The sequence below is a fragment of the Palaemon carinicauda genome, chromosome 8 (assembly GCF_036898095.1).
Source record: "Palaemon carinicauda isolate YSFRI2023 chromosome 8, ASM3689809v2, whole genome shotgun sequence".
NCBI lineage: Eukaryota > Metazoa > Arthropoda > Malacostraca > Decapoda > Palaemonidae > Palaemon > Palaemon carinicauda.
Genome location: NC_090732.1, coordinates 124,328,787 through 124,354,788, shown reverse-complemented (window position 1 = coordinate 124,354,788; position 26,002 = coordinate 124,328,787). Strand labels below are relative to the sequence as shown.

General features: G+C 37.7%; 1 protein-coding gene across 5 annotated transcripts in view; it reads left to right on the top strand.

Annotated features, from left to right (window-relative positions):
- The window catches only part of Rbcn-3B (WD repeat-containing protein Rbcn-3B), a 307,575-nt gene extending 284,617 nt beyond the window's left edge, over positions 1-22,958 (top strand). For all 5 annotated transcript variants that reach the window (XM_068378881.1, XM_068378884.1, XM_068378883.1 and 2 more), the window contains 4 exons: positions 4,850-5,120; positions 5,504-5,686; positions 6,897-7,001; positions 21,150-22,958. In XM_068378881.1, coding sequence (XP_068234982.1) covers positions 4,850-5,120; positions 5,504-5,686; positions 6,897-7,001; positions 21,150-21,332 — 742 coding nt within the window. In that variant the 3' untranslated portion in view covers positions 21,333-22,958. The remainder of the gene's footprint in view (positions 1-4,849; positions 5,121-5,503; positions 5,687-6,896; positions 7,002-21,149) is intronic.
- The last annotated feature ends 3,044 nt before the right edge of the window (positions 22,959-26,002 follow it).

The window sequence follows — 26,002 nt, the reverse complement described above, 5'->3', positions numbered from 1 at the left end:
AATTAAATGCAATACAGTATACAGCATAACATATACTCATGTACTAAACACATTTGTGAATAATGTATTTTGCATAATTGTGACAGATTGCTCAGTAATACTTTTATCCAGGGACAACCAAGTCCTTTAGATTTACTGTACGGTGTTATGAAAGGAGTATGGACCATTGAATGATGTACATATTTGCTAATGCAGTGAAGACGTTTTTGTAAATAAGAATAAAAATAATAGATTAAGTCGAAGGAACTGATCACCAACAGTTGGATTGCTTATGAACTTTTAAAAAGAATCAAACACATAGCTGTAATACTTATTAAGTACATATCTTTTCAATTATGCTTGCTTATAGATTTGATATCATCAGTTCTTATATGATTATTTAAATATCATCAGCAGAATTTCAAGTGCCAACTTACATATTAATTCTAATTGTGTTTTTATTTGCTTTCTACCTGTACTGTCTAAAAACAATTTTACAAGGGATTTTCAATATTTTGCTTAATTTTGTAATAAAGCTGATACTTGTTTTTTATATTTGCTTTGCATTTCTCTCTCTTTTGAATGTTACAAACCCTTTGAAAGATTACATCACAGCATTTGCCATTGCTAACAATTGAAAAGCATCGTAAAGGTACTGTATATTTTTTATTGCATTTTAATTTTTGATTTCAAGCAAAAGCTTATTGTGTGTAAGTTTGATATTATGCTTATTAATTGATAGTAAAGACTTAAGTATAGATATATGAGTTTTAAAGAAAGAGTACTTGTGTATATTCATCATCATCATCTTCTCCTACGCTTATTGACGCAATGGCCTCTGGTAGACTTCGCCAGTCGTCTCTATCTTGAGCTTTTAAATCAATCATTCTTCATTCATCATCTACTTCATATTTCATAGTCCTCAGCCATGTAGGCTTGGGTCTTCCAACTCTTCTAGTGCCTTGTGGAGCCCAGTTTAAAGTTGTGTGAACTATTTTCTCTTTGGGAGTGCAAAGAGCTTGCCCAAACCATCTCCATCTACCCTTCACCATGATCTCATCCACATATGGCACTCAATTGATCTCTCATAGTTTCATTTCTAATCCTGTACAGCCATTAACTCCCAATATTCTTCCGAGGGCTTTGCTCCCAAAGTTACAAATATTTTGGGATATTTCATTGTCATACCACGACTCTTGTTCATACAGTAACACCAATCTCACTAAACTAATAGATAGCCAAATGTTTATTTGCAGTTTCAGGTTATTTGATTTCCAAATTTTACTTAACCTATCCATTGGCTGATTTGCTTTTTTTTTTTTTTTTTCAATCTTTCACTAAACTCCAATTCTTAAGACCCTGTGTTAGAGGTCATAGCTCCTAAATATTTAAATGATTCTACCTCATTAAACCTTTCTCATTCCAATGGAATCTCGTCTTCCATTGCATATTCCATTCTCATCTTTGTCTTCTCATTATCATAAGCCCAATTTCATGTGTTATTCATGCATTCTGGTAAGCAAGCATTGCAAATCCTGTGGTGTTTTGCTTATAAGGACAGCATCATCAGCATACTCTAGGTTAGCTAATTTCCTATTACCAATCCAGTAAGTATGTTAAGTAAAAAGTATTAAAGGCTTTAAAATTCATGTTAGCCTATTTTTCAAGAGCTAATGTACATAGCATTATCTTCAATGAAATACTAGGATAATATACCTATAAATGACCAGACAATGCAAAATAAAATCTGCTTGTTATTCCTCATAAATATATAGTGAAAGTGGAGATTATGATTGTTCATATCATCAAAGGAAATGGCCAAATTTAATGGTAAACTTCCCGAGGAAAAATATTTATGCAATTCTTGAAAAAGAATACAGTGAGAAAATATATAACCGTGTTAGGAAAAGGATGCCTACGGGATCTGGCGCAGTTTGCACATACTGTATAGAAAAAGTCCATTTTATCCATGAAGGAAATTATTTTTCATTAATGAAACTATTTCAAGCAGGAAATACAGACATTATACTACCCATAAATGCAATAAACTGAATTTTGAAAATTTCAACCCTAGGTCATGAGTCTCTCCTCTTAACGCAGGTTGAGAATTTAGAGTATATTTGCCATAAATTTTGTGAAATTTCTTCCAAATAGCAGAAAGTTGGGTTCTTTTATTCACTAAAGAAACAAAAGATGACTATGGCTGACACTGGGTGGCTTTAATTGCTCTTTGAATTTGTGCTCTGCATTTCTTGTAAGTTATGATATTTTGTCCTGAGCAATTTCTGTGGCACCTTGTTAATGCAACCCTTACAGTTCTATGTAACACCTGAAATTCTGGAGACCAAGGGACTGGACTTAGATAGAACAGACATGTAATTTTTTGGAATGGAATGCACTCCAGCTGTGTGAAGAGTTCCATTGAGTTGATCCATGGTATCATCAACATTTTGGAAACCATCTGCATTACCTTCTACCTCAATTATTTCTTTGAAATTATGCCAGTCGGCTCTTATCCAAGCACTATTGAGTTAATATTGCTTATGGGAACATAGTTCAGATTCTTTTAACCAAAAGGTATCTTTATATAGCTAGTCACCTATGTAGGTGTAGTCCAAACTCAAGCTTTATCTTTTTAGTATAGCCTATCTTGCCATCTGAGAGCTCTAGGAGGGAATGATAAATACTGTAATTGTAAGGTTTTATGCTTTAATGGAAGCCTGGCATGGTTTTGAAGCAGCAAGAGAGTATCATTTTTTCTTGGTAGGATTCAAATTTGTTGTTTCCCACCCCTTGATGCAGATCAAATAGGAGGGGTACTTTTCCTTACATTCTTAAACCATTAAGAACATCAAACTTTCAGGTAATTGGAGTACATGTGGATCTGTTTTTGAACTGAAAGTCTCCAGTCAATGTGGGGATGAAGCTATTAATTTTCATTATTATTATTGTTATTATTATTATTATTATTATTATTATTATTATTATTATTATTATTATTATCACTACTAGCTAAGCTACAATCCTAGTTAGAAATGCAGGATGCTATAAGCCCGATGGCTCCAACAAGGTGAATAGCCCAGTGAGGAAAGGAAACAGATTTGTAAGTAGTATGTTGGTCAGGGCACCAGCCTCCCATTGACATACTACCGTTAGAGAGTTATTAGGTCCTTTGACTGGCCAGACAGTACTACATTGGGTCCCTCTTTTTAGTTACGGCTCATTTTTCCTTTGCCGACACATACACCGAATAGTCTGGCATATTCTTTCCACATTCTCCTCTGTCATCATACACCTGATAACACTGAGATTACTAAACAATTCTTCTTCGTTCAAGGGGTTAACTACTGCACTATAATTGTTCATTTGCTACTCTCCTCTAGGTATTATTATTATTATTATTATTATTATTATTATTATTATTATTATTATTATTATTACAAGCTAAGCTACAACCCTAGTTGGAAAACCAGGATGCTATAAGCCCAAGGGCCCCAACAGGGAAAATAGCCAAGTGCAGAAAGGAAGCAAAGGAATATATAAACTGCAAGAGGAGTAATAAACAAAATAAAATATTTCCAGAACAGTAACAACAATAAATTAGATCTTTCATATATAAAGTATGAAAAGTTAAAACAAACATGAAGAAGAGAAACAAGAAAGAATAGCATGCCTGATTATACCCTCAAGCAAGAGAACTCTAATCCAAGATCGTGGAAGACCATGGTACAGAGGCTATGGCTCTATCCAAGTCTAGAAAACAATAGTTTGATTTAGGAGTGTCCTCTTAGAAGAGCAGTTTACCATAGCTAAAGAGTCCCTTCTACCCTTACCAAGAGTAAAGTAGCCACTGAACAATTACGTTGCAGCAGTTAATCCCTTGAGTGAAAAGGAATATATTGGTTATCTTAGCGTTGTCAGGTGTATAAGGAATGAGGAGAATGTGTACAAAATAGGCAAAATTGTTTGGTGTATGTGTAGGTGGAAGAAAAATTAGCCATAAACAGAGGGGGATAAAGTGTAGGACTGTCTATCTAATCAAAGGACCCATTATCTCTAGCGGTATTATCTCAATGGGTGACTAGTGCCTTAGCCAACCTAATACATAGTATTAAACAGGACTTTGAACTGAAGAGGCACAACCCAAATCTTTTGCTACAATTTCTGTGATAACAATCAGGCAGGTTAGAGTTGGCAATAACAAATAATTGTATAGAAATAACAGCAATACGGCTCAGCTGTGATGTGCTATGTAGTTTAGGCTTCGGTTTATAGCCAAGTTATTACAGTCAGTATGTAGGCTGTATAGTGAGGAGTTTAAGGATCCCTGTGGGGATATATAAATATTAAATATATTTATCTATCGACCTATCTATCAATTTATCTATCTATGTATATATATATATATATACAGTATATATATATATATATATATATATATATATATATATATATATATATATATATATATATATGTATAGTATATAATTATGAAATGTCCAGTTTTAACAAAAAAATTCTGGTCACATTACATATGTAGTTGCTAATTCAAAAGTGAAACGTGGTCATAAGCAGAAGAATGTTTTCTCTTGATAAAACTGAATAAAGTAAATTCTTGTAAAATATTAAAAAAAAGACAACAGGAAAATAATGTTTGTGCTTTCAATATCACAGTTTAGTGTACTAGAATAGAGAGATTTTTTCTTCATGTAAGCCTAAGTATAGTTAATTTTACAGAAATTATGCCCCCATTGCTAAAATGCTAGAAAACATTTGTTTCTGGTATAAATCATATTATTTCAGTAGGCAATGAGATGTACAGTATCATAGATTTTTTTATCTACAATGCTTTGTTTTCTTATTCCATCAGTATGAAATATGGTCTACCATTAATTCCTGAAGCTGATTCCTGTCGTACAGCTTCCAATGCATTAACCTTGATAGCAGAAGCAAAACCTCCAGCCTTTATTACAACTATGGCACGTGAAGTGGCACGTTTTAATGCCCTTCAGCAAAATGCTCAGAGTCTACAGTTAAATATTCACAACACTGTTCTCCATCGTGCTAAAACTGAGATTCTTCGAGTGATGGAATACCTGATTGTACATAAGAGGTGTCATATTATGGATCTTATGGTGGAGGTAGGTGAATTGTAATTTTAAACTTTTATTTATTTAGACGTGCAAATGTTACTGTCACTGGTGCTGATTGTAAAAAGAAGTAAAAGAAATACCGGTATATGAAAGCTTTATGGTGGCTAATTACCTATGGCTGGTGCATTTGAGATATACAGTAAATAATTTTGGTTAAAGTACTTTTGACTCAACTTCCAATCTCATGTATTGATACAAATCACTTGAAGGATTTAAGTCACATTGTGACTCTCTCTGATACAAATAATTAAATTGTGAATATTGGTCATGTTTATTAAATTATAAATTGCTTTACCAAGTTGGTGGTTTTTCCCATTAGAAATTAAGTCTATTACTTTTTGATAAAGAGGACCATTTTTTCATTTTTGAAGGTAATGGATATTGTACTACATTGCGTTGATCCTGGTCATCTCAAGAGTCGAGGCTTAAATGAAGTGTTCCCATCCATATGTGGTTTCCCTCAAGTCTCTCACTGTCCACACACGAGACGAATTGCAACCGGAGCCAAAAATGGTAGTATTGCAATGTATGAATTAAGAGCTTCAAAATGTCAAGTAAGTGTTCATTACAGTTATTTCTAGTAATTTTGTGTAATTTCTTACTGTTAGATATTGCATTTTCCAAGCTTATGTTAAGGTTATTTTCCTGGCTGCCCAATGTAAACCAGATGAGAATTTGAGTGCCTAAGTGAACATAAACTTCTTTAATTTTTCACTTTTAATATACTGTATCAGAACAGGTAAAACTTGGAGATATTGTACTGGGCTGTGAAAGTCCTACTAAAAAGATTATAATAAAACCATCAGGAACAGTAATGCAATAACATCCTCACAATGATAATTCAAATTACAGTTCTATCTATGTGCAGTAATTATTAACAACTCCAGAGGAAGACAACTTGAAACACAATAAAACTTATCACAATCAGGAAGAGGTGTAATTCAAACTGATGCAGCAGAGAAACTGAAATAGCAAAACTTCTTGCCATTAACAGCTAGAGTTTCACATTACTTGTGTCTATTGAAAAGAAGGAAAATGGGAAATTGTTTCTAATTTTTGGGGGCAGATGTCAATAAACTAAGCTTCTGGAGAATAAACAATATGAACATCAGGAAGGATCATTGAAATAATTAATCATATATAGCCATAGCTGTTATAGTAGCAATAAATTCCAGATACACAGATATTATACTACTTATACCATGCAAATTTTGATGTTAAATTACCATGCAGTATAGGAGCTCATCTTTTTGCTTTTGGGAATATTAAGGTATTAAAGTGTATTTAAATATTCAGTGTTTATTGTAACTCTTAGCTTTATTATTTATGAAAAATATGTTCAAGATATCCAACAAGGAAAGCAGGAAAAAACTTTTAAATTGTAAATATTTACTTCTTTAATACTACTCTGTTTACAGTAGCTTTGATTTACATGAAAGTTGTTTAAAAATACATTCATGTAATTAAGATTCGTGAAATTGTAGTTCTTTTTTTTTTTAGAAGAATGAGGAGCAATTGCTATAGGTACATTCCATGGGCCCATGGCTGCTGAATTCCACCAAAAATGTCAATCAAAACCAATGATTTATTATAGTAATTTAGTAGTTTATTGTATACAAACCAAATTCTACTGCTAAGTATGGTACATATTATCACGAAGGACATCCTTTGGATTACATTTTAAACTTTTTCCTGGTTACTTTTATTCATGTCTAAATTGTAGCATTGTAATAAGGATGAGAATTTTATTTCTACATTTCACAGATGATACCTGCTCATGGAACTGCGGTAACTGCCCTTTCATTTTCTCCTGATGGCAAATACCTAACTTCTTACTCAATGGGTGAAAATAGATTATCATTTTGGCAGGTTAGTACTGTTCTGAATTTGATATTACATACAGACAGTACTGTACATACAGTAATTATATATACATACATACAGTACGTACATACATTATATATAACAACATCAACATCAACAATAATAACAAATGCAACCTCAAACATACACACACACACACACACACACATATATATATATATATATATATATATATATATATATATATATATATATATATATATGTGTGTGTGTGTGTGTGTGTGTGTGTGTGTGTGTGTGTGTGTGTAGAAATCACGAAAGCTGACACGTGATGAATATAAAATGTATTATAGCCACGAAAGGAAAAATGAAAAAGACTTGATTGGAGTTAGTACTTTCATCCACTCAGGACATTATCAAACTCAGCAATGGAAATACATATACAAAGACATCGTATTTATACAGGAGAAGGGGATCCAACAGCTGTCAGTTTCTTAATAATTCCGGAGAAGTCAGATTTTAGATAAAAGGATAATACTGGATTAACGGAAAACAGACCTGGACTTAGCTGTTGGATCCTCTTCTCCTGTATAAATACGATGTCTTTGTATATGTATTCTCATTGCTGAGTTTGATAATGTCCTGAGTGGATGAAAGTACTAACTCCAATCAAGTCTTTTTCATTTTTCCTTTCGTATATATATATATATATATATATATATATATATATATATATACAGTATATATATATATATATATATATATATATATATATATATATATATATATATATATATATATATATATATATATATATATACATATACATATACAGATACATATATCACACAGTTTTTACTAGTCCACTGAAGAACAAAGGCCTCAGACATGTCTTTCCACTTGCATCTATTTATGGTCTTTCAATAGCTGGAAATTTTCTCAGTCCGTCAATGTATCATCATCTTTTCCTACCCCTGCTTCTTTTGCAATCTTAAGGGACCCATTCTCTGGTTCTTAATGTCCATATATTATCTATCATTTTCATTATATGTCTGGCCTATGTACATTTCTTTTTCTTGCATATTGTTAGAATATCCTTTACTCTAGTTTTCTTATGTATTCATGTTGCTCTTATTTTGTCTCCTAATGTTATTCGCATCATTATTCTTTCCATTACTCTTTGAGTTGTAACTAGCTTATGTTACAAGGCTTTAGTAAGGCTCCAAATTTCTGATACACAAGTTAATACTGGTAGGACCATCTGATTTTAATTTTCATAATCTCATTTTGTTTACCAAAAGTTCTCTATCCCATGCTAATCCTTCTTTTAATTTTGATCTCATGTCCTAGGGAAACACTTACTGTCTGCAAATCTTAAGTTGTTAAGGTAATCCCCTTTAATGTTAATTCCTACGTTTTCCTAATCTAAATTTTTAAAAACTTCATCTAGCCATGCTGTGAATAATTAAGGCATTATGAGGTCTCCCTGTCTAACTCCTTTCTCTGTTAGAATTTTCTAACTCTTTTTGTAGTTTTATGACTGTTTTACTCCCTGTATAGATATTTTCAAGTGTTTTAATATAAGATTCATTCATGCCTTGTCTTTGAAGGGCTTACATTACTGCTGAAGTTAGGGCACAGTTAAAACCTTTGTCATAATCTATAAATGCTATACATAATGGTTTGTCATACTCTGTTGCTTTTTCCATTAGCTGCTTAATTACATGGATATGGTCAGATGTTGAATGTCAGCTTCCAAAGCCTGCCTGCTCTCTTGGTTGATTAAAGTCTATCTTTCTCTCTATGTGGCCAAATAAGATCTTTTGGATTGGGATGTTTTTATAAATTCCCATGGTCCGTCAATTGAATTTCCAAACTTTAACACATGAATCATGTGCATCCCAATCTTCAGCCATTGTTTGAAGTTTATTTGCTGTTTATGCTAAGAGTTTAGAAGTGTCCTAGTAATTGGCTGACTTCCTCTTCTTTCCCTGGATCTTCAGGCTCCTCTTCTTCATCTTCACTTGCTGATTTCATTATCTCCTAGAGATCTTCATCCATTAACAGATCGGAGTGGGCCTTGATCAGGTCATTTATGGCGTCGGTAATCATGTTGGTGAATACATCTCCTCCTAGCAATTTTGCCAGCCTCACTGCCTTATATACTCCAGAGTGATGACTTTCATGAGGAGAGAATCCTTTATTGTCAATGACAGCCTCTGGCCACAATTACTTCCAACAATCATTTAGTGCATCTTTGGTAATCTCCTTTATGGCCACCAGAATATTTTGGAGACATGTTGCAATGGTGTAGCCATGCCAGTACTCTTTCAGTAAGAAGTTGTCTTCAGGGTCCAAAGCCTAGACCAGGTATTACAGGGAATTTAACATATAGAGTGCTTTGATCCATTGGATGAATCGGTCAATAATGTGGCCTCCAGCATTGTTCTTTAGGAGAAGCACTTTAAAATCAAGGCCTTTATCAGCAAGATAAAGCCTCACTTTAGGGATGAAGCACTGATGAAACCAATGCAATGTCATAGCTTTCATTATCCATACCTTTTGGTTGTACATCCATTACAGTGTCAGTATTATTATTTTTTTTATAGTCCTTGGGTTTGTGGACTTATAAATAACCACTAACGTTATCATAAAGCCCACAGCATTTCTGCACATTATAAGTATGAGGCAATCTTTGTTGGCCTTGAATCCAGGGTTTGTGATCTCTTCCTTCACAATAAAAGTCTGTGATGGTATCCATTTCCAAAAGAGGTCAGAGTCATCCACAATGAAAACTTGTTCACACAAATTACCCCCTTCGCCGATGATGGTCTAGAACATCTCGTTTACGTACTCATCAGTGGCCGGTTTGTCAGCAGAGGCAGCTTCTCCGAGGAGGGACACACTTTTAAGGTTGAACCTCCATTGGGGAGGGGATGGGTAGAGAGGTGGAGAGAGAAAATGTTTAATTTTCATTCTAAGGTTGAAAAGCTCATACTCTTTGAAGTGAGCTTTTAAGTAAAAAAAATTAGGAGGAAATCCACTTTTCCAAAGAATCCCTAAGAAAATTTTTTATCAAATCAAATACTGTACAATAAAGGTCATCCAAGCATCATAATTATCATAAAGATCAGTTTATCAAACAAACAAAAAAGTCTTAAGGACATTCAACAATAAACCTTAAAAAGCTATTTTTACTCTTACAACCAAATGGAGGAAAGAAAGAGAGAATGTTGATGTTGAACTCTGTTATCTCAGTTTTCTTAGGGTTTACACTTAGAAAAATTGGGGTTTGGTATAGTAATAAATCTTTATTAATACTGTACCTAATCAGTGAATCATACTTTTATCCTGCCTTTTGGAAATACATTATACAAATGCTTTCCTGCTACAGTAATATCACAGTACAGTACTGTATCTTAATTTTCTTATCTCTAAAGCATTAAAAATTTTACTAAATTTTCTTAAACACTTTGAATTAAATTTTGTTACAAATCATCGGTATTTTATTTTATATAGTAAGACTTATTAGTGACCTTCTTTCACAAAAATTATTTGGCATCTTCTCATCAGGACTTGGAAATATTAGTAGTCATTACTTTATCTTTAAAGAAAATTTTCAGGTTGTCATCCTGCTCTCTCAACTAGAATTTCTGCAAGACTTTTCCTTTTATCTTGAAGTTTTCTTCTAGCTTTGTGTGTAACTTCTTCAAGTATGGTTGTTGTTGACCATACTGTATGTATGCATTTTTAAATTTTTTCATATTGTTATGGACCTGAGTTTATGACATGTACCTGTACTTTAATTGTAATTTTTCAATATTAATCTTACCCGTTGATCATGTAGCTGCAGCTCTGCTGCCCGACAGAAAAAACCTACGGGCGGAATACGCCAGCGATCGCTATACAGGTGGGGGTGTACATCAACAGCGCCATCTGTCTAGTAGGTACTCAAGTACTTCTTGTCAACAAAGAACCAATTTTCTCTCTGTCGTGCCACCGGCAAGACCTACTTGATACGCTGTTGTTTTCTGGAGTTGATTTTCACGTTATTTGGTGAAGTATTCTCTCTAGTTATTAGCTTTCGCTGTGCAGAAGTTATCCTCAATACTTTCGCACTTTCATTGATTAGATTTTGGATTATTTGTTGACGACTTGGATAGATTTTGGAATTCCCCCCTTTGACTAATTCAAGATGTCTGACCTTACTCAAGTCCCCAAGTACAGGCAGTGTAGCGCTAGGGACTGTTCTAGGCGTCTTCCGAAGGCCTCTATCGATCCGCACACCGTTTGTTCCAATTGTAGGGGTAAAGCCTGTCAATTGGAAGATCGATGTGAGGAATGCGCTGGGCTTTCGGAATTCGATTTTCAAGAATTCCTTAAGTATGCACGTAGGCTAGAGAAGGATAGGATCAGGAGGAGTTCGTCTCGCTCTATTGATTTTTCCTCTCCCCATGCCCCACAACCTATTCCTTCCCCTGTAGTGGTTACACCCGACCCTCCTACTAGCTCTCATCAACCTTCGATGGCGGATATGATGCGTGCCATTCAGGCTCTTGGTGACAGAGTTGAGTCATTAGCGAATGACCGCAATCAACTCTTGGCTGACGTCAAGGAGTTGAAGGAGAAAAGTGCAGTGGGAAGTGTAGTGAGTGTCAGTGCAGTGAAAAGTGTCAGTGTTACGCATGAGGGTGCGTCTGTTCGTGCCTGTCGTCCTCCCAGTCCGGGACCTCTTGCAAGCTCCCAAGCCCAGGGGAGAAGCAATGTCGTACGACCAAAGGGTTCGACAGGCCTTGATCAGCGTACAGACGTACCCTCCGTGGTTGAGGACGTATCTTGCCGAGATCGTCCCACCCACAAACAGACGAGTGAGCCCATTCATTCCTCGTCTGCGGAAGAGGTTTCTCGACAGAAACGCTGGACCAAGGTCTCACGACCTCTCAAGCGCAAGGTCCCTTCCGAGCGAGTCCAACGGCCCAGGTGTAGCCACTGGGTCAGTTCGGACTCGCTGCAGTCCTCCGAAGACTGCACACCTCCCAAGAGAGGTAGAGTGGTTCCGCAGCAGGCAATCACTCCGTCTGCTGCCGCACCAGCCGCTGTAGACCCTAAGTGGTCTTTGCTGCAGTCGATGCAGACTCAGCTAGCTTCCTTCATGCAGGAGTATCGTGCTGAGAAGGCTGACGCTGCACCCGTTAGCCTACAACCTGCCACGGTTGTGCGCCCAGCTGACACTGCGGCTGCCTGCTCCCACACTCCGGCTGTGAGAGCTCCACCACCTATGCGCAGTCGACCCTGCCAGACGCATGTTGACGTTAGCCGACGTGCGGCACCCTCCGTTGACGTGCGTGAGCTACCGCATCAGCAGGAAGGTGGAGTCAAGCTGCCGTGTTTTGACGCGGTGCGTCAGTCTCCGCAACCCACGGTGGTACCCACCACGCACCACCACTCCGCTTTGGTTGTTGCCAGCTCTCAGACTGACCAACAGCGGCATGATGTTGGATCCAGTGCAGCTACGCATGCACCCGTGCTGCCGGATTCAGCCGTTCAGCTTTTATCTCCTCCTTTGCCGCTTCCTCCTCAGCATTCGGATGAAGGAATCTCTGATGACGACGAAGCTGCGTATTTGGACGACCAACACTCCGACATAGATGAACCCAAGACTACGCCTCCCTCCTTAGACTTTAGGAAAGTCCTTGCCCTGTTTAAGGAGTTGTATCCGGACCAGTTTGTGTCTGCAGCTCCACGCTCTCCTCCCTCTGAATTCGCTTTAGGCATGCAGTCAGCAGCTCCTGCCTTTACGAAGCTCGTACTCGCTCGCTCATCCAAGAGAGCTTTAAGGGTACTGGGAGAGTGGTTGCAGGCCAAGAAGCAACTTGGGAAGACATCCTTCATGTTTCCCCCGGCCAAGCTTGCTTCCAAATCTAGCGTCTGGTATGCCACGGGAGAAGTTCTCGTCTTGGGAGTTCCTGCCTCTGCCCAGGGCGACTTCTCAAGTCTGGTAGACTCTCCCCGCAGACTGGCTATGAGACGCTCTAAGATTTGCTGGACCTCTTCGGACATGGACCATCTTTTGAAGGGAGTTTTCCGTGCGTTCGAGATCTTTAACTTCCTGGACTGGTGTTTGGGAGCCTTGAGCAGGAAGACCTCTCCTTCGGATAAGGACTCTGCCATGCTCATCATGTCCTGCATGGACAAAGCCATACGGGATGGGTCTGGCGAGCTTGCGGCTTCTTTCGTGTCTGGAGTTATCAAGAAGCGGGATCACCTTTGCTCCTTCTTGTCGGCGGGAGTCACCCCATGTCAGAAGTCAGAACTGATGTTTGCTCCGCTATCGAAGTGTCTCTTTCCTGAAGAGCTGATCAAGGGGATTGCTGCCTCGTTGATCCAGAAAGACACTCATGACCTGGTGGCGTCATCCGCACGTAAAGTCACAGCTTTACCTTCCGTGCCTAGACCTAGGATGGACACACCAGCGTCTAGGTTCATTCCGCCCTTTCGTGGCAGAACCTCCAGCAGAGGAGGTACTCGTGCCGTTAGTCAACGTGGCAACAAGAAGAAGGGTTCCAAGTCCTCAAAAGGCAGAGTCTGACTGCCACCTTCTTCAGACAGCAGTGGGAGCCAGGCTCAAGAACTACTGGCAGGCCTGGGAGAACGGGTGCAGACGCACAGTCTGTGAAGTTACTCAGAGAGGGGTACAGGATTCCATTCTTGCGCAAGCCCCCTCTAGCAACAACTCCCATCGACCTCTCTCCCAGGTACAGAGAGGAGGACAAGAGGCTAGCTTTACAGCAAGAGGTGTCTCTCTTGCTACAAAAGGGAGCGGTAGTCATAGTCCGGGACCATCAATCCCCGGGCTTCTACAACCGTCTCTTCTTAGTGGCGAAGAAGACAGGAGGGTGGAGACCGGTGCTGGACGTCAGTGCTCTGAATGTCTTTGTCACCAAGCAGACGTTCACCATGGAGACGACGAAGTCGGTTCTAGCATCGGTCAGGAAGGAAGACTGGATGGTCTCGTTAGACCTAAAGGACACGTACTTTCACGTCCCCATCCACCCAGATTCCCAACCTTTTCTAAGGTTCGTTTTTGGGAAGGTGGTATACCAGTTCCAAGCCCTGTGCTTTGGCCTAAGCACGGCACCTCTAGTGTTTACCAAACTGATGAGGAATATTGCCAAATTCCTGCATTTAGCAGACATCAGAGCCTCCCTCTATTTGGACGACTGGCTTTTAAGAGCTGCGTCAAGTCGTCGCTGTCTGGAGAATCTCAAATGGACTCTGGATCTGACCAAGGAATTGGGTCTCCTGGTCAATATGGAAAAGTCCCAACTCGTCCCATCCCAAACTATAGTATATCTAGGTATGGAGATTCAGAGTCAAGCTTTTCGGGCTTTTCCGTCGGCCCCCAGAATCAGTCAAGCCCAAGAATGCATCCAGAGCATGCTGAAGAGGAACCGATGTTCAGTCAGACAGTGGATGAGTCTGATAGGGACGCTTTCATCGCTGGACCAGTTCATCGCGTTAGGGAGACTCCACCTCCGACCCCTTCAGTATCACCTAGCTGCTCACTGGAGAAAGGACATGACGCTAGAAGCGGTCTCAGTTCCTATCTCCAAGAAGATGAAGTCTGCACTGACTTGGTGGAAGAACAACATTCTGCTCAGGGAAGGTCTACCACTGGCTGTTCAGACCCCCGACCACCTTCTCTTCTCGGACGCATCGGACACGGGCTGGGGTGTGACACTGGACGGTCGGGAATGCTCGGGCACGTGGAATTCGGATCAAAGAGCACTGCACATCAACTGCAAGGAGCTACTGGCAGTTCATCTGGCCTTGAGAAGCTTCAAGTCCCTCCTTCTAGGCAAGGTGGTGGAAGTGAACTCCGACAACACCACAGCCTTGGCGTACATCTCCAAGCAAGGAGGGACTCATTCGATGACGTTGTTCGAGATCGCAAGGGACCTCCTCACCTGGTCAAGAGATCGAAAAATATCTCTAGTAACGAGGTTCATTCAAGGCGACATGAATGTCATGGCAGACCGCCTCAGCCGGAAGGGTCAGATCATCCCAACAGAATGGACCCTTCACAAGAATGTTTGCAACAGACTATGGGCCTTGTGGGGTCAGCCCACCATAGATCTGTTCGCTACCTCGATGACCAAGAGGCTCCCAATTTATTGCTCACCGATTCCGGACCCAGCAGCAGTTCACATAGATGCCTTTCTTCTGGATTGGTCCCATCTAGACCTTTATGCGTTCCCCCCGTTCAAGATTGTCAACAAGGTACTGCAGAAGTTCGCTTCTCACGAAGGGACAAGGTTGACGTTGGTTGCTCCCCTCTGGCCCGCGAGAGAATGGTTCACCGAGGTACTGCAATGGCTAGTAGACATTCCCAGGACTCTTCCTCTAAGAGTGGACCTTCTGCGTCAGCCGCATGTAAAGAAGGTACACCCAAGCCTCCACGCTCTTCGTCTGACTGCCTTCAGACTATCGAAAGACTCTCAAGAGCTAGAGGCTTTTCGAAGGAGGCAGCCAGAGCGATTGCCAGAGCAAGGAGGACATCCACTCTCAAGGTCTACCAGTCAAAATGGGAAGTCTTCCGAAGCTGGTGCAAGGCGAATTCAGTATCCTCAACCAGTACCTCTGTAACTCAGATAGCTGACTTCCTTTTACACCTAAGGAAGGTAAGATCCCTTTCAGCTCCTACGATCAAAGGTTACAGAAGCATGTTGGCAGCAGTCTTCCGCCACAGAGGCTTAGATCTTTCCAACAACAAAGATCTACAGGAACTCCTTAAGTCTTTTGAGACCTCGAAGGAACGTCGGTTGGCCACACCAGGTTGGAACTTAGACGTGGTTTTAAGGTTCCTGATGTCAGCAAGGTTCGAACCGCTTCAATCAGCCTCTTTTAAAGATCTCACTTTGAAGACTCTTTTCCTCGTCTGCTTAGCAACAGCTAAAAGAGTCAGTGAGATACACGCCTTCAGCAGGAACATAGGATTTACATCTGAAACGGCTACATGTTCCTTACAGCTTGGTTTTTTAGCTAAAAATGAACTCCCTTCTCGTCCTTGGCCCAAATCGTTCGAGATTCCAAGTCTGTCCAGTTTGGTTGGAAACGAACAAGAGAGAGTACTATGCCCAGTAAGAGCTCTTAAGTACTATTTAAGACGTACGAAGCCATTACGAGGACAATCAGAAGCTTTATGGTGCTCTATTAAGAAACCTGCTTTACCGATGTCGAAGAACGCAGTTTCTTATTACATCAGACTTTTGATTAGAGAAGCTCATTCTCATCTGAATGAGGAAGACCATGCTTTGCTGAAGGTAAGGACACATGAAGTTAGAGCTGTCGCAACTTCAGTGGCCTTCAAACAAAACAGATCTCTACAGAGTGTAATGGATGCAACCTATTGGAGAAGCAAGTCAGTGTTCGCATCATTTTACCTTAAAGATGTCCAGTCTCTTTACGAGAACTGCTACACCCTGGGACCATTCGTAGCAGCGAGTGCAGTAGTAGGTGAGGGCTCAACCATTACATTCCCATAATCCCATAACCTTTTTTAATCTTTCTCTTGAAATGTTTTTATTGTTGTTTTTGGGTTGTACGGAAGGCTAAGAAGCCTTTCGCATCCTGGTTGATTTGGCGGGTGGTCAAATTCTTTTCTTGAGAAGCGCCTAGATTAGAGGTTGTGATGAGGTCCTTTAGTATGGGTTGCAGCCCTTCATACTTCAGCACCTAGGAGTCGCTCAGCATCCTAAGAGGATCGCGAGGCTCAGTAAGGAAGACGTACTTAAAAAGGCAGAGTAATTGTTCAAGTCGACTTCCTTACCAGGTACTTATTAATTTTATGTTTGTTATTTTGAATAACTGCTAAAATGAAATACGGAATACTTATTATTATTATTATTATTATTACTATCCAAGCTACAACCCTAGTTGGAAAAGCAAGATGCTATAAGCCCAGGGGCTCCAACAGGGAAAAATAGCCCAGTGAGGAAAGGAAATAAGGAAATGAATAAATGAAGAGAACAAATTAACAATAAATCATTCTAAAATAAGAAACAACGTCAAAACAGACATGTCATATAATAAACTATTAACAACATCAAAAACAAATATGTCATAAATAAACTATAAAAAGACTATGTCCGCCTGGTCAACAAAAAAGCATTTGCTCCAACTTTGAACTTTTGAAGTTCTACTGATTCAACCACCCGATTAGGAAGATCATTCCACAACTTGGTCACAGCTGGAATAAAACTTCTAGAGTACTGCGTAGTATTGAGCCTCGTGATGGAGAAGGCCTGGCTATTAGAATTAACTGCCTGCCTAGTATTACGAACAGGATAAAATTGTCCAGGGAGATCTGAATGTAAAGGATGGTCAGAGTTGTGAAAAATCTTATGCAACATACATAATGAACTAATTGAACGACAGTGCCAGAGATTAATATCTAGATCAGGAATAAGAAATTTAATAGACCGTAAGTTTCTGTCCAACAAATTAAGATGAGAATCAGCAGCTGAAGACCAGACAGGAGAACAATACTCAAAACAAGGTAGAATGAAAGAATTAAAACACTTCTTCAGAATAGATTGATCACCGAAAATCTTGAAAGACTTTCTCAATAAGCCTATTTTTTGTGAAATTGAAGAAGACACAGACCTTATATGTTTCTCAAAAGTAAATTTACTGTCGAGAATCACACCTAAAATTTTGAAAGAGTCATACATATTTAAAGAAACATTATCAATACTGAGATCCGGATGTTGAGGAACCACCGTCCTTGACCTACTTACAATCATACTTTGAGTTTTGTTAGGATTCAACTTCATACCCCATAATTTGCACCATGCACTAATTCTAGCTAAATCTCTATTAAGGGATTCACCAACCCTAGATTTACATTCAGGGGATGGAATTGATGCAAAGAGAGTAGCATCATCTGCATATGCAACAAGCTTGTTTTCTAGGCCAAACCACATGTCATGTGTATATAGTATGAAAAGTAATGGGCCAAGAACACTACCCTGTGGAACACCGGATATCACATTCCTATAATCACTATGGTGTCCATCAACAACAACTCTTTGAGATCTATTACTTAAAAAATCAATAATAATGCTAAGAAACGACCCACCCACTCCCAACTGTTTCAGTTTGAAAACAAGGGCCTCATGATTAACACGGTCAAAGGCAGCACTAAAATCAAGGCCAATCTTACGAACTTCCTGACCACAATCAAGGGATTTCTGTACAGCATTGGAGATTGTAAGAAGGGCATCACATGCTCCAAGGCCTTTACGAAAACCAAATTGCAAACTAGGGAGTAGATGATTACTTTCAGCAAACCTATTAAGACGTTTTGCCAGAAGACGTTCAAAAACTTTAGATAATATGGGAGTTATGGAAATTGGGCGGTAATCAGTGGGACTTGAGCTACCACAAACACATTTACATAGAGGAGTAACATTACCAATTCTCCAACTTGTGCTAAAACCTCCTCTTCTTGCTAACTTGCGCAAAATAACAGATAACTTTGGAGCTAAGAAATCTGCTGTCTTTATAAAAAACAAAGGAAAAATACCATTTGGGTCTACACCTCCATAAGCATCAAGGTCCATCAACAGAGCTTTAATCTCACGAGATCGAAAAGCTAAACTAGTTAGTTTAGCCTCAGGAAAACAGGAATGAGGAAGTTCAAGTTTTTCATTACTCTGTTTACTGTCAAAAACATCAGCCAAAAGGGTTGCCTTTTCCTTTGGACAGTGAGTGACTGAGCCATCTGGTTTGAGTAAAGGAGGAACTGTTGCATCTACACCAAAAAGTGCAGATTTAAGGGTAGACCACCATTTATGTTCCTGAGTTGTACCAGAAAGTGTTTCTTTTATGGTTAAATTGTACTCCTTTTCAGTTGAGGCATAAACTCTCTGAGCAAAAGCTCGAAGCTGAGTATAGTTGTTCCAGGTCAATTCTGATCTGTTACCCTTCCAAAGTTGATAGGCCTCCTGCTTCTCCAAAAAAGCACGTTTACAATCACCATTGAACCACGGTTTGTCCTTCACTCGGTACCTTAGCACACGAGAAGGGATACGCCTATCAATTATGTTGACTAGATTCTCATTCAAAGGGACAACAGGATCTACACTATTATATAATTGTGACCAATTCAAGCACAAAAGATCATGTAAAATCCCATTCCAGTCTGCTTGGGATTTCATATAAATTTTACAAGAATATGATATATCAGGGACAGGCTGCTCAGTCTTCACTAATAATGAAATCAAGGCATGATCAGATGTCCCAACTGGGGAGCCAACCTTACCAGTTATAACGCCAGGGGAGTCAGTGTATACAAGGTCCAAGCAATTACCAGACCTGTGAGTAGCTTCATTTATGATTTGCTCACAGCCTGATTCAGAGGCAAAGTCTAAAGCTATTAAGCCATGGCGATCGGTAGGGGAGATAGAACTTAACCACTCCCTATGGTGAGCATTAAAATCACCAACAAAGACAAAAGAAGCCTTTCTATCATCTTCTTGTATCTTAGCCATAATGGTAAGAAGACAATCGAAGATAGAATCATCCATGTCTGGATTCCGGTAGATTGAACACATATAAAAGTTGTTATGCCTGCCACAAACTTTTATTACCTGAATCTCATGACATCCACATTGATAGCAGGACTTATGAGAAGCAGGGTACTCGGTCCTAATATACACCGCCATTCCCCTGGCCCTAGGGATGGCATCACGTTTCAACATTATTGGCTTCTTAAAACCAGTTATAAGGAGCTCAGATGAGTGCCTCATATTAGAAACCAAAGTTTCTGAGCATAAGAGAATATCATACTGTCTGGACGCAACTGTAAGGTCTTGGATATTTGCATGAAGACCACGAATATTGCAATACAGAAGACGACATTGACGAAATCTAGGACGTACTGGTCCCGGATTTCGCTCAATGTCTCCAGACAGCATAAGAATTAATAGAAATAAAAAAGAGACATCATACTTAAAAACTAGATTAACAAGAATTATAACAAAAACAATATGTACAGAATTATAAACAAAGTGATTGATGATACCCATAGACTATAGTAAAAAGTCGGAAAAACTGGTCAACATGGAGGAGCCGATACACCATGCAAGGCTAAATACCCTCCAGGATAGCCACTTCAACTGAAGGGAGGACAGTAAGGATGGTTTTGAGAAGAAAAAGAATCAGAAAAAGGAAAAGACAACCTCTTGATAAACCACCAGGCATCCATGGCCCTTCTATTAAGCCTGCCCAACACACCATTTCAAAAAAACAAGAGGAAGAAAAAAAAAACAAGATAGAATAGTGTGCCTGAGTGTACCCTCAAGCAAGAGAACTCCAACCCAAGACAGTGGAAGACCATGGTACAGAGGCTATGGCACTACCCAAGACTAGAGAACAGTGGTTTAATATTGGAGTGTCCTTCTCCTAGAAGAGCTGCTTACCACAGCTAAAGAGTCTCTTCTACCCTTACCAAGAGGAAAGTACACTGAACAAATTGCAGTACAGTAATTAACCCCTTGGGTGAAGAAGTGTTAAGTATCTCATTGTTGTCAGGTGTATGAGGAAAGACGAGAATATGTAAAGAATAGGCCAAACTATTCTGTGTAAGTGTAGGCAAAGAAAAAATAAGCCGTGACCAGAGAGAGGGATCCAATGCATTACTGTCTGGCCAGTCAAAGGATCCAATACCTCTCTAGTGGTAGTATCTCAACGGGCGGCTGGTGCCCTGGCCAACCTACTATTAGCTTCTAATGTTAACATGTATGCTGGTCTCCACCCACCCCCCTGGGTGTGAATCAGCTACATGATCAACGGGTAAGATTAATATTGAAAAATGTTATTTTCCTTAGTAAAATAAATTTTTGAATATACTTACCCGTTGATCATGAATTAAAGGACCCGCCCTTCCTCCCCATAGAGACCCAGTGGACCGAGGAGAAAATTGGTTCTTTGTTGACAAAAAGTACTTGAGTACCTACTAGACAGATGGCGCTGTTGATGTACACCCCCACCTGTATAGCGATCGCTGGCGTATTCCGCCCGTAGGTTTTTTCTGTCGAGCAGCAGAGCTGCAGCTACATGATCAACGGGTAAGTATATTCAAAAATTTATTTTACTAAGGAAAATAACATTTCATTGATATGGTTTCAGACATCATCAGGAATGTTTGGCTTAGGAGCATCTCAAACAAAGTGCACGAAAACTTTCTCAACGGCGCCGGTTCCTGACATTGTGCGTATGAATCCCCAGCGACTTCCAAAGTTGGTGTGGATATCTAATAAAACTGTTGTTCATATGATGGCTGATGGTACTGAGCATCGCTTTAATGCATAGTGAAGTGCAGTGTAAATGTTAGCTGTAAAAATTTTTGTTTTGTAAAAATTTTATGAATGTGTGATAGAGGATGGAGCAGGAGCAGTAGTATGTATCAGTAAACTGGTTCAGTTGCTGCACATTTTTTTCCAAGAAATATACTGTACTCAGATCTTTTTCTTCTACAACACCCAGAATGTTTCGACTGATGGTCTTTATTTTGTTAAAAGTGAGGTAATGTTTCATGTCCATTGAATAAGTTGTACTTCTGCATGATAAAGTTTTCCTGGTAATCTTGTACAGACTTGCTTAGAAACTAACTGCAGAAGTGTGACATGCCTTAAAAACCTGCCTGTTATGTTGAAAATATTTTTTCTATGTACTGTATGTCTTCTTAAATTTTGATCAATCAGACTTGTTTCAAAGAATTCACGAAGAATTGTTCAAAACTATTATTATTTTTTTAAATTATCAACCTAATGTTAATCTTCCACTATTCTGTGTTTATAGAATATTCCTCTATACTTAGAACATGTTGCATAGACATACTCACTGTTATTGTAATGCTGTGGTAAATAAGTTGCCTTTGACAGATGTTGTCTCCAGGCTCACCTCAAGGTGCATAATGGGGCTTGTAGGTATTGCTAAGGGAAGATTCTGCCTGGAGTTAAGAAAGGAAAATAACCCTGTATAAAGATGAAGAAACCTTGAAAGATTATATAGATCGAGCATAAGGGTTGGGGAATACAATTTTATTGTTGCCTTAGTGTATAATTTATTTTTAAACTGTTATTTACAATGAAGTAGCACTATACTATTGTAATTCATTAGATTGATTTGACTAAGTAGAAAAACTATCTCTTCTTTTATGCCCTGCTGTGTAAAGTTCTGCCATTATTAATACCTTGAGGCCCCTTAAGAAGTATTCTCTAGCCACATGGCATAGCACAGAAGAGGCTTTTGTAATATAATCAGTGTAAATTTATTTGATGAAGCCTTTGATTAGGTATCATCGCTTTGTTTATTGTATGGATCTGTCATTCTGTTTTATGCTGTGCATTTTGACTGGAGTCATAATACAGTACTTATACATAGTTGATATGCTGCATGTAACATTTCATACCATGGAGAGTCCTACTGATTAGTGAAGAGAACACTTGTAAATAAAAGTGTATTATGAAAAAATACTTCTCATGTACTAACAGTAGACTTCTGCCATTGCTAAAACTGTTTCATACATAACTATTTTATCTCTTTTCTTTTATTGAAACAATTCTATAGCTTCCATTTATTGTAAAATTGCCAAAGATTTGTTTATTCAATCAGTACAGTATATTTTGTCTCAGCAGAATTGGAAAATGTGATTATTTCTTTAGACAAGTTAGTACACTGATGAAAGGCCTTGTTTAAGTTCTTAATCACAATATTTGCAAGACTGTGTTTTAAAGTTAATAAATGAAGAAATGTTCCAATGTAATAATTGCTCATAATGGAAATTGCATTTAATGTTCACCCATGATAAAAATAGGCAATCTGTAAAGGAAATTGTTATGGAAACTGATGTAAATTTTGTCTAATAAGACTGTTGCTGTATGTGTGTTGTTGCAGTTGACTGTGATTTTTAGTGGATACAAATGATGGAATGTTCTAATGTGTTTGTTTTTCCCATTAGAAATAGTGCTACTTCCTTAACTGTTTGTCTGATCCTGAAAGTACGGTTCTTCTCTATAATAATCATAGTAAGAAAACATTTTAGTTGGGTCTTATGGAACCTAATAGCTGAAATGATGAAGAATTAGAAAAAAAAAATTGTTAAAACCATTTATAAACACATAGCCTGCAGTATTTTGTTGCATACTTTTGAAATACCTTTTCTCATTAGATGGGCCTTAGATTCAAACTCCCATATTAATGAGCTTTGGTCAGTATTTGTGCTTATGGTCCTATAATATTGTTTTAGAAACTAGATACAATCATTGTGGCAAGTAAAAATTTGTTCTTGAAGACTAGTGGGAAAATAGTGGTCCAAGTGCAATATGCTTCAACGAAAAATATTTTTTATATTTTATTTATTGCACAGAATTTGCATTCCATTGTATTTTTCTTTTAATTGGCAAGTTTCACAAACCCTCTTTTGGGAAGCCCAACCTTTTATTTCTACACATTTTATAACCTACTGGTCAGTAATATAAAATTGAGCTTCAACAACAGCCAAGTAACTTTGTCAGAAACAGATACAGTAGTTGTATAAATTAATGTTAATAGAAATTAAAAGTTAGGTTATTAGCAATTATTTCTACTGAAAATAGGAATAAATGTCAATAGTTGTATACAATAGCTCAGAATTGATAAGTCAAAATTAAAGGAAATTTTCTAGATTTTTTATCGTCACACAAGTTTTAACAAAAAAGTGTCTGTTTTAAAATACCAGAGTTGTTGCAGTGATATAAGTTTGATTTGTGTTTCTCAGTTATTCATTTCACAAAATAGATCTTCTTAAATGTTTCACATTGACGCTTACCAATTTTAGTTGTGTTGATTTTTATTACTGTAATCTGATGATTTGTTTTCTAAGAAAATTCTACTATGTTGCCTTTTAGATAAGGTTATTCTCAAAATTATTAATTTTCATCATCTTGAATAAATAATGATAACCTTCATTAGAGATTAATGCTAGTTGCAGGTTTCATATTTGATGTACCTAACAAAAATTATTGTTAATATTAAAACCTAATTTTACCAAAATATGACAGGAATGGGAAAATTATTATTTAGTCAGTTAAGTTTATAACCTATGATTACTTAATTTTTCTAAAAAAAAATAATTAATTTTTATAGCAAAGAATATCTTGAATTACTACAAAATATACATGTAATGAGTTTGTATGTATTTAATAGAAAGAGGTGGGAGATCTTCTATGCTATGAAAAAAGAACAGGGATGTAATTACTGTACAGAAACTTGAGTAGCTTTCCCTTTTAATTTCTGTTCTACTTTAATAATGCAATGATATATTTTTTTATGAAAGTAATCCAAGAGCCCAAACTTTTACTACCTTAGCCAGTCACCTTAGGTAAAAATTTATTACTGATAGCCACTTTTATTCATCCTTCCAAGAAGGATTAGGTAAAGTGTATGATGTAGATTATATATCTTTTATGGTATTGTTGTCTGTGAGCATTAAAGGTTTTAGGTGATGGTAGCAATAGCCATTACATGACGTAGTGAGATCCTCATCCTCCTCCTCAAGTGGGACTACACTTTAGGAGATTCACTGACACTGTGGCTAGGCTGTTGTGTACTCTCATATGTATTGAAGAAAAGTATATAGTAGAATACATATTGTGCATACATTTATATAGATATGTGTGTATATGTAGTGTATATATACCTGTGCATATATAGTCATACATACAGTAGTGGTATACCATGTGCTGTACAAGACATTCATGCTAAGAGTTTTAGGCCTTCAGCAGTGATTCTACAAAATAAGTCCCAATATTGTCATGCAGCAAGAAATTTAATGAAGAAATTTACTCCATAGTATATGGATATATACTTCTTATGGGGTACCTCTTGCAGTACATCTTGTGGGGTACACTATTGATAGTATTCAAGGTTCATTGCAGCACCCATTCAACCTCATTTATATTTTCTGTCTTATTTTGTATTGCCCATTTTGTTTGTTCTCTAATCACCCAATAGTCCAATATCTTTCATTTTTACCTTGCTCAATATTTGCATCTCATTCCTTTAGGTGAACATATGAGTCCAGAGGCATGACCTTGTAGTTTAATGAAACATTTTACATTAGATAATATATATGGATGGTTTGATTAAATTATTGCATTAATAATTTTCTAAAAATTCACTTCCCTCCCTGATACATAATTATATTCGGTTTTTCACCTCTTCACAGTGATCAACTATACCTAACAGGGCTTGCCTTAAAATGATGGTCTGTATATGATAACATATCCAGTTATGAATCTCTATCTTATTTCTGAATCATTTGCATTGATTAGGTTACATAAATTTGGTAAGTCTGTATTCTCAGCTGTTTAACACATGGTTTTATTGGCCGTCCATATTAACGTAATTTCCATCTGAAGAGAATACAGTAGTTGAGATTTTTAGCTGTTTATTATAATAAAACTTTTTAATAACCAAGATTATGATGATTTAACTTCTTTTTTCAAAAATACCTAAATATCAGTTTAATGTGAATTACAATTTTTGGATGAGAACCCCTAAAAAAAGTTTTGCTGTAGAGTCTCCTACAATTCTTGATAAACTATAATTTACTAGATAAAATACAAAGTAATTAGTTTTATTGCTTAAGAGCAAATCAATCTAGCCGATCATTGATCAGTTTAGAATATTCAATGATCTTTCATTAACTTTTAAAGTAAGTTAGACTATCTACTTGTATACAGTATTGGATTTGATGGCTATTCTTAAGAAGTTAGTTCAAAAATATATACTGTACTACGATAGTGGATTTGTTTTTGTCAGAGAGGGGCCCCCTTTTCTTAAAGCCAAAATTTTAGAATTTCTAGAAAAGGCACCATTCTATATACACTACAGTAATGGGAAAACTGGTAATACCAAATAAGCTGCTTTTTATCATTTGGGATTCATCTTAGTTTTAGAGAACTCCAATTGACTGAATATAATTTAAATTTTTCTTT